Source organism: Cynara cardunculus, assembly GCF_001531365.2.
Source record: "Cynara cardunculus var. scolymus isolate 2C chromosome LG 7, CcrdV1, whole genome shotgun sequence".
NCBI lineage: Eukaryota > Viridiplantae > Streptophyta > Magnoliopsida > Asterales > Asteraceae > Cynara > Cynara cardunculus.
The window spans coordinates 9,115,389-9,125,754 of NC_037534.1; the positions used below are offsets into that span (position 1 = coordinate 9,115,389).

At 36.6% G+C, this 10,366-nt stretch overlaps 1 protein-coding gene across 1 annotated transcript; it reads right to left on the bottom strand.

Annotated features, from left to right (window-relative positions):
• Window positions 1–195: 195 nt before the first annotated feature.
• On the bottom strand, window positions 196–6,865 carry LOC112515539. Its single transcript, XM_025122415.1, has 5 exons — window positions 6,669–6,865; window positions 3,893–4,177; window positions 3,209–3,305; window positions 1,066–1,168; window positions 196–492 (listed from the first exon to the last, which is right to left on the bottom strand). Exons 1-5 carry the CDS (start codon window positions 6,690–6,692, stop codon window positions 411–413), a joined length of 591 nt encoding a protein of 196 aa, XP_024978183.1. The 5' UTR covers window positions 6,693–6,865; the 3' UTR covers window positions 196–410.
• Between the last annotated feature and the right edge of the window lie 3,501 nt (window positions 6,866–10,366).

A 10,366-nucleotide genomic window follows, 5' to 3' on the forward strand; every position in this document is an offset into this window, starting at 1 on the left:
ACCGAAAATCTTAACCGGTAAGTAAGCGCTTATTGGGTAAGAGACGTTTACCAACAACCTATTTTTATACCCGAGAATGTTACCCGATAAGATAAGTGAAGGTGATACCTCTTGCCGCTAAGTGCTTACCAGGTAAGCGTTTGATAAAACGCCCCTTATTGCTTGCTTAACATCATAAAGAATCAAAACAGCAACTAGAGAAGATGATCAACTACTACATTTCAACAAAATGGATTCTCAAAGTTGTTATGTACATATAAACAAATGCAACTCCTAAAACAGGAAAGAATTGGTCTGCCAAAAACAATGAAGCACCCAAAATGAGCATAACTTCGTGCACTAAGCCTCTCCGGTCTCGTAAAAAGTCATCAAAGAAATCGTTTCCGGCCACAAAAAAGTGCACGCTAGTTTCAGTCTGAATGAATAGATGCATCGCCAATCTGTCTAACTCTCAATGTCAGATAAATCAATATTATTGTTCCCAAACTCGACCTGTAAAAGGAAACGAGAAAAGGCCCAATTTTAGTGGTTGTACGAATAAGATACACAACGGTCCATTACGTGGCTGGCTTAAGAATCGAGTATAACCACAAGGGTGGTGCCTGATTGGTTTGAGCTTGGCTCCAAAGGTCAAAAGTACCCGGAGGTCACAGGTTCAAATCCAAGGAGGAATAAAAATCCCCTTGTGGCCACGGAGGTTCAAATGCGGTGACTCCGGGCTATCTGCAAAGCAGGTGGTCGCGCTGGGATTAGTCGGCTCGCATAGCGGGTTGGATATCCAGGTTAATCAAAAAAGAAAAGAAAAAAAGAATCGAATATCCAGAGAGCCTAATCCCCAAAGGAACTGTAACTCCCACACTGTGGCTGCCAGCCTCATACACTCCTCATTTTGTGCAAGTGTACCACTCCAGTACCAGCTACGTAGATGGATCCACATGTACGAGTGTGAGGTCAACCGACAACAAAGTTTATCTTTAAACTTTTTACCGAGAAACAATGATTTTTTAATGAGCTGATTAAACTCTATTTGTTAAGTTGAAAACTAATGAAGATATGAGAACTTACAAGACTGAGAAGAGGAGAACAACTTTTCTTGAATTCATAGACGCGGCACGTTTATATTTCCTCGATCTGGGGGCATCAAGAACTTTCTCAGCTGCTGTTTTATCTGTCGAACAAAAGTGAAACCTTCATCAAGATAAGTTTGTTATGATTGATGATCAAATGCACAATTATAGTTGCATTTGCATTTTCATGGTTCAACAATTTTTTTTGATCAACCTGGATATCCAACCCGCTATGCGAGCCGACTAATCCCAGGGCGACCACCTGCTTTGCAGATAGCTTGGAGTCACCGCATTTGAACCTCCGTGGCCACAAGGGGATTTTTATTCCTCCTTAGATTTGAACCCGGGACCTCCTGGTACTTTTGACCTTTGGAGCCAAGCTCAAACCAATATCCAACCCGCTATGCGAGCCGACTAATCCCAGGGCGACCACCTGCTTTGCAGATAGCTTGGAGTCACCGCATTTGAACCTCCGTGGCCACAAGGGGATTTTTATTCCTCCTTAGATTTGAACCTGGGACCTCCTGGTACTTTTGACCTTTGGAGCCAAGTTCAAACCAATCAGGCACCACCCTTGTGGTTTGGTTCAACAATTTGTCATCTAAGGCTTGCTGCTAGGATTTTTATAATATGATTGATGTGACTGTCCCTCTTATAAGAAGAAAACCGTATTAACTGTTGGTTTCTTAGAAACGCTGGATCTATAAAGTCGTACACCAGTTGTATACTTGATTAAATTCTTACACAATTGGCACCTTTCATGAACCATTTCACGAGTAATTGTTCTTAAACTTAAAGCAGCCCTGTAGCTTTATCTGAATCAGTGGCTAGCTAGACTGAAGCCTAACTCAAGCTTGGATTCTACGTTTACGAGACGAATAAGCAATGGGTAAAGCACTAGTATAGGGGGTTTTAGGAAAATAACCTTCCGACAGACTAGACCTTCTGACAGATTTAAGAACGCGTTACCTAACAGGATCATTTAGGGATATGACCTTAACTGAGTTTTCAATTAAAGAAAAAATGGTTTTATACTCATGAGAAGGTCATAGATTTAATTGACATTCAAGGTTATATTCCTAAATATCCCCTTCCTTGCACACAAAAATGACTCAAAATCAACCACAAGGGTGGTGCCTGATTGGTTTGAGCTTGGCTCCAAAGGTCAAAAGTACCAGGAGGTCCCAGGTTCAAATCCAAGGAGAAATAAAAATCCCCTTGTGGCCACGGAGGTTCAAATGCGGTGACTCCGGGCTATCTGCAAAGCAGGTGGTCACCCTGGGATTAGTCGGCTCGCATAGCGGGTTGGATATCCAGGTTAATAAAAAAAAATGACTCAAGATCTTGTAATTTTTTTTTTATCTAAAGGCTATTCTCCTAAATAACCCAGAATTTAGGTGGTGTCGGGTCATTTGTCACTCTAAATTGTGTTTAGATGTATTTTTAGTAGCATATTTTCTCTGTTTCCATCAAACGAAGATATTAGTTCAAAAGAACATTAAAGAAGAACGATTAAAGAGTGAATATGGTGCACCAAGGCTCCTTGGCTTTGCGATAGTTGGGAAGGGAGCTTTATACATAACATCTCCATTGCATTTTGCTTTTTCCATGACTCCCTCTCTTTCCTTTCGCAAAAAGAATCATCGCCCATGCATACAAGTTATGATCCTATTTAGGTTCTGTTAGATGTATGTTGAAAGTTTGAGGTAAGGAAACAGTCCCATTGAAAATGCAATGAAAAGGCTTTCCACCCGTTATACAATAGAATTGTGATTATGTCAACGTTTTTTTGGACCAAATTAGGGGCAAAGGTATAGATGAACTATCTGCTAACAAGAAATGGATTAGGGCAAATTGCATGAAAATGCACTACTTTGGTCCAATTCCTATTTTGTGTAACGTACTTCCAAAACCCTCATTTTGGTAGCTCAAAAATGTGACATCTCAAACATTTAGGTACATCATTTACATATGAAAATGCAACGTACTTTGGTCCGATTCCTATTTTGTGCAACGTACTTTGATATAAATGTTTAAGATATCACCAAAATGTAGGTTTTGAAAGTACGTTACACAAAAACATTTTCATACAATTTGCCCAATGGATTAAAGAGTTTATGAACAAGAAGAAGGTTAAATACCTCGAGTAGAGAACTTGGATAGCATCAGGCTGTGGTTCATCAACAGCTGCATGTATTTACCTCCCATATCGAAGCTGATCTGTTTCTGTAGTGATTTCTGCAAAATGCCATGACTTGTTATACTGGAAACGACAATGAAAGAAGATGAAATTATACATTGCTTGCTATGCATTCTTATGCTGAAGTTCTTGTTTAAACTTTATATTTTAGCTTTGTAGTAAAACATACCATGATTACTTCTTGATATTATCATTTTTCATAAAGAAGCTTCTCCAAACGTCTAAATTAATCATTTTAGACAACCAAACGAACTCAGTATTTCCTACCCAGAGGTGGGGTTGGAGGGAGATGTACGCACACCTAACCTCTACCCGAAAAGAATAGAGCGGTTGTTTCAGTCGGCTAGTGAAATGTGCATGAAAGGGGGAAATACAGATATGCTAAAATTTGAAAAAAACTAGATATGAGTAAAAAATAGTAATATAAAAAAATAGAAAGAGAGAGACCAATATGCTAAATTTTGAGAAACTAGATATGAGTAAGAAACAACAATATAAATAGCAGCAAGGATTTCATTCAACTGTTCTATGATTTGGATGTTTCATTTGCACTTTCACGATTGGGCATAGGAATAGGATGCATAGTGATACTAGTCGACACATAAAGAAACTTAATCAAACTCACCGTCAATACTCCATCATTCTTCAAATTACCAGGTGTTTCCTCTTTGCTTCGAGTCTCTGACTTTCCTTTTTCGATGTCAACATCTATAGTGCATGTCGAATATGCAATTGCGTTTTCCACCATCATGTTGATGTAGCTTTGGTTGCTCAGACGGGCGTCCAACGATAGCTGGCTTTTGAGTGGATTGCGAACCTCCGCAGGAGTTGAGAGAGTTGTTGGCAGTTCAAATTCGAGTCCAGGGTTGCCTTCATCCGACAATACTACAACACTATAAGCATCACATCCCTGCATACATAAAACATAACAATCTCCTCCAATTATAATAATATCAACATTTTGTTTCAGACTAACGTCTATTTATGTCTACATCTATGGGGTTATTTAGGTGAATAATGAGCCTCCATTTTGGGGGAGATAAAGTGGGAGAACAAGTATTTTGTCGATGCCTGATAGATCACTTTCAAACTGAATGTTAATATGTGTGTGAATCATTATCTGGTAACTTTATCGCACGAAACATTAAAACCAAAACCAACCCAATGGTTCCCACTTGAAAGTAGGGTCTGGGGACGGGATGTACGGCAAAGAGTAGAGAAGTTGTTTCCGTGAAGCCCGGGGTTCGTGCAAAGGTGTGAGCGAAAAGGAAAAAATAACTAAAAGTAGTAACTTGTAAGCAATAGAAACAGAAGAAAATAAAACATAGAGAATGCAAGATCTGTATATAAAGTCGAATAAATAAACAGAAGCAGCATATTGCACAAATTTTTAATCATGTATTTTTTAAGTTTTAACAACAAAACTTTTCCATTAAATTAAGAGTACTGAACGAAAATGATAGCCATAAGACAGTACAGAATCATTAAATGGTCTTGAAACAGAAGAATGGGAACTAATAATAACTACATGTACTGAATCATTAACACTTCTTTTCCCATAGAGTAATACAAAACCTCTTTTAAGGCCAATAAAGTTCATCCATATGCATGTTACATTTAAGTTGATATACAGAGAAAGATAGCGACGGATGGAAAAGAATTCTCACGCTACAAAAGGGAAGTAACTGTCGATATATATTAACTTAATAGAACGGACAAAATCATAGTCAGAGAAAAGTTTGGTAAAGCAATCTAATGAAATGTACGAAAGAGCAAACACGACTACACAAGAATGGAACAAAAACTCCAAGATCAAAACTGTGATTCTATACAGCATTTATCGATTCACGTAGAGCACCTCCAATGGGAGCTTCTTATAAGCAAAAAGTGTAGCTTCTTATATGACACTCACATCCTTGGAGTTCTTGTATGAGAACTTCGGTTCTTATCTTAGAACTTTGTGTGCAATGACATTTTAATAGTTTCTTATATATTCTTTTAACATTTTAATAGTTCTTTATATAATTACGAATGTTGAAAAAATAAATGGGGCCCATAAAAGGAGTTCTTATAAGAACTACAATTGTGGAGTTTTAGGTAGGTTTTTTAATTTGGTAAAATGGAAATGATGTGGGCCATTAAATTCCGCTCTTTCCACGAAACCACAACCATCTCCATTTTCTAGATGGTTCATAAAAATAGCAACATTATGTGCAAATCTTCAAGATAAAGTTCTCTAGTTGTCCATCACTATCATTTCAAGCTATCATCTCAATCTAGAAAGGTATTTTAGACAAATGGTGGTACACTTGTATTAAACTACATGCAGAGTCGACCATGGATATCATTTATACGTGAGTAATAACATTCTCTGAACAAAAGCTTGAGCAATCAACTTTTTGAACCGTTATACTTAGCTTTCATTGCAAATGAACCATTATTCTTGCCAAAATAGAAAAAAACAAATACTCCACTTTTCAAAGAATTTGTGTAACCCCTATAAATCTCTTTCTAAAAGAGCACTTGTAGAAAGAGGTGGAAGTTCAAGTTCCTACATATATATAAGTTTGATGGTCCGTGTCTAGCCGATCTAGGACTCCAACACGCTCCATCAAACAGAGGCTAACGTTGCCTACAAGAACAAAGGGCGAAAGAATGCGTCGAATCCCTAGGTAGTGCTAGACTGCAACTAGGTTTGATGGTCCGATGTGGGACTCCAACAGCAAGAATGAGCAAATTCCAACCAAAATGCAGTATGTTAGATGGGCTTTTTTTTCCTTTGCATTTATATATTTCTCTAACTCATCCAACAACAGCTTGAGCATCCTTGCAACAAGAAACTCTACTCTTTGATTATGAATCAATCAACACATGTAAGCTTTTGTTTAGAAATCAAAAAAAGGATCTTCTTCTGATAAATGACAGCTGACACCAATTTGGAGCCAGCCATGGTCTCCTGTCACGATCCCAGTTACCAGAAGCTAATTTCAACAAGATCAAACAAGATATTGAAGGCCAATGACGGCCCTAAAATCCATTGAAGTTACCTTCAGTTCAAAAACCCTAGGAAATCACATCGTCCACCAAAATCTCATCGATGATGATTAAGATCGATAGCATTTACTAAATCTGAACTCAAGTAAGTGTCATCAAAATAAAATCGAATAGAATGAAGTGGAATTGATCCCCAATTGACACATTTTCCGACATGTGCCGAGCTTTGGCGGAAAACTCGAGATTGAGCTAATTAACAAAGAAAGCTTGCATTAAACGAAATCGAAGTCAATCCAAGCACATGTAAATGGAAAAAGAACACACGAATCTGGGTTGATTTAATTAAAGAGCAGGAAGAGAAATGAGATTTAAAGCAAAATGCAGGAGATAGGGAAGTGAAAACAGACCTCTTCAGTAGAGCTGACCGCCATTGAATTGCAGAGGTTGAACAGAGCTAGAAATGAGGAAGCAGGAGATGGGAATGGGAGATTTGAAGGTGGTGGTGATGATGGGATTTGAGCATTTCGAAGGAGAGAGTTGAGGGATTGAATGGAATGGAATGGAATGGAATGAAGAGAGAGAAGGGTTTGATTTAATTAATACTCGTCTAATAACTGGCAATGCACCTGTCTGAAAACTCCATTGATGAAGACGACAAACATCTCTCTTTCTTTTTAACCTGACAAAAGGCAACAAAAACTAAAACAACCATCAAAAAACAAGCTCTCGTGAACATTTCCACTTTTTCTTCATTCCTTTCATCTTTTCAACATGGTGGGTCAAATAGGGAATTCTCAAAACACAATTTATTGACTTATTTCGGTATAACATCAGTAATAATATTTTTGAGTGTTTGGATAAACAACTTATATCGATGTCAAACCGGTAACAAGGGGTTTTTGAAGAAGTTAAACCATTCTACCTTGTAATAAGTTGATAAAGACTTTTATAAAAAAAACATAAGTTGTTTCAAATAAGCAATTCTAAAACACCCCCCTTAGATACATGTTACAATTCATAGGTGGGTTTAAGATTACTAGAAAGGTACTCACACAATGCAGCGAGATACATATCGATGTTAATGTTTTATTTTATTCTTATCTATATCGATGTCAGACTACGATTTTATGTGGGTTTTACAAAACGATAATGTTTTTGTTTTTGAATAAAATATAAATTTGAAAAATAACATAATATAATTTTTTAAGTTTAATAACGAAGCAAATTATTTTTGGTATAATAATATAATTTTTTATAAAAATAATAACTAAATCTTCTGTTAGAACTCAATGATTAACCTAATTATATTTTAGATTTTTTATAATTAAAATGATATGTTTATCATGCATTTAATTATGTTTATCTACAGGTAGTTACATGAATTCAAACATAAAGCTTTAATAAGTTGTAGTTACACACAATCTACTTGTAATCTTGAATTTTAAGTAATATGCATCAATAAACAGTATTTTGTGCATAAAAAATGGTTTCTAATAGTTTTTGTCAAATGCTTTATAAGAAGTATAGATAAATAATCAAGAATTTAGATAAAAAAAAAAAGTAAATAACAACACCCATTTATCCATACAAGACTTGATAAAAATTTAGTAAACAGTCCTATGTGTTGTTTGTGTGATATATTTGCTCATACAAAGGTGTGCATCAAAGTCGAGATGAATGTGTACTAAAAGTATGGTGATCTGGTGGTCATTAAGAGGGGTATATTGCCTTTAGTATGGTTTTATCTGTAGGAACATATACAGAGAGATAATATATGCAGATGATTGAAGTGTCTGCCAAAATGCATTTATAATATGTTATTTAAGCTCTAAGTGTCTGCCAAAATGCATTTTATTCTTGACCTTCAGATAAGATAATCAATGTGTCGTCGTGTGCATACATTACTCCTTTAAAGTCTTCATCAAAGAAATTCAAGGTGTGATGAACCTTGATTTGTCACTAAGGATGATCTCAATACGAAACACCCATGTGTTCTTTCAATAACCCTCGGGGATTGGTTCTCACGAAGGCTGTTGAACGTCACCAAGAAATTCAAGTATCTTAAACAGATCTTTACATTGTTACAGTCAAGGATTTGGTCGGTTTTCTAGCGGTTCATACACTTACCTCTAAAAAGGGCAGTCTATAAGACCAGCACTCGACATTCAAGCGTGCAATCAACAAACAACATAAAATTGGGAAAGTTGTCATGTGTGTGTGTAATTGCATGAATGAAGATGTACAACATGGGTCCCTAGATGGCATGATTGAGGGCCTTTAAAGTTAAATGGGCGTAGGACACTCTTCAATGAGGATGGTACATGCCAATAAATCAGTATTAATCTCTTTCTTCTCTCACTGTTTCATGATACAGTCGGTGCCTTCCTATATAAGCTGGCTAAGGTCTTCAAATGTGAGCACCGGAAGGCGGGTTTACAAAATAGGGTTTTTATCGTCAAACGAGACGTTAGCTGGTCCATCTTTAAGTACGTCAATCTCTCTAAATCACATGCCAACCCTACATAGCACATATATATATATATAGAGAGAGAGAGAGAGAGAGAGAGACACGAACCATTTAACTATTAGATTGTTTATTCGACGTTAATATGATTGATGAATGATGAAACGTAGTCGTGTATCCAATAAACAGATATTTTTTGAATTAAAAACTTGGTATAAAAGAAAAGGACAAATGAAGGAAGATTCATAATTTTGTGAGTATTAGATGAATCTGGTGTTGTGGGACTCCAAACTGAAAACTAATTCCATCTCTTGGTTGCATGTGAAGTGTGAATCAAACACAAGATCCTTTCAACACATACAAACAACTCCATCAAATCTACTCACGGGTGTGCACCCCCCCCTCTCTCTCTCTCTCTCTCTATATATATATATATAGGGTCGGTAGGCATGGGAATTGGTCTCGACCCGTCGGGGAACCTGGTCCACCCGCTCCGGTCGGGGACGGGGATTCCTCGTTAAACCGGGTCTCAGGGACGGGGATCCCTGTTTGGCTCAAACCGGGGGATGGGGACGGGGACGGGTATCACACTCCTTGTCCCGCCATGTACCCGTATATATATAATAATTAATAAATTAGATTATATATTATTTATTTCTATCAAATCAGTAAATGGTAATTTTTAATTCAATATATTTTGGATATTATTATATGTGGTTTTGGATATTATTCAATATGTTTTCGTACATGTGACGTTAATTTTTTTATATTAAATTTAATTTTGTTTTTGTTTTTGATTTATTAGTTATTATATGATGACGTATATTTGTTGTATTAAATTAAATTCCTTTTGATTTTAGGTTTATTGGGAAAATGTGAGATTTAAACATGTGTAGCGTCTCACACATTTGATTTAATTTTTTTTTACACAAACAGGAAAAAAAATCTCCGTTTCCCCGTTGGGGACGGAGATGGGGATGTGATTAAATTCCCCGGTGGGGATGGGGACGGAGACGGGGACAAAGATCGGGGATCGGGGACGGGGATGGGGATGTGATTAAATTTCCCGGTGGGGATAGAGACGGAGACGGGGACAAAGATCGGGGATCGGGAATGGGGATTGGGGGGTTCACTTGAGAACCTACTGTTTTCGTGAGACTCGTGAGACCACATTTTTAAACTTGAAACTTCATAACAAAACACTGTGAAAGTATATATATATATATATATATATATATATATATAGAGAGAGAGAGAGAGAGATTCAAGGGAAAATCGTAAACAATGGAAAACCGAAAAACCATGAAAAAATGGTTGAAAAAAGTATGTCAAATTAACGAGAAAAATACGATCGTTTTTTTGTATAATTTATTTCGTTCGAATTTTGTTTATTTTCGTTTTCTTTTCGAATAAAAAAATAGGGGGTGGGAGTTTTTAATTTAAAAATATTGTTGTAACCGCTCATTTAGTCATATCCATCAGATGAAATAATCTCGGTGCATCTCATCCTAATGTGCATCTTAGGGTGGAGATCTCTTTTTACACTTCTCACAAGAACTATATATATATATATATATATATATATATATATATATATATATAGGGTTGGGTTCACGTGAGACCAGCCTGTTTTCGTGAGAC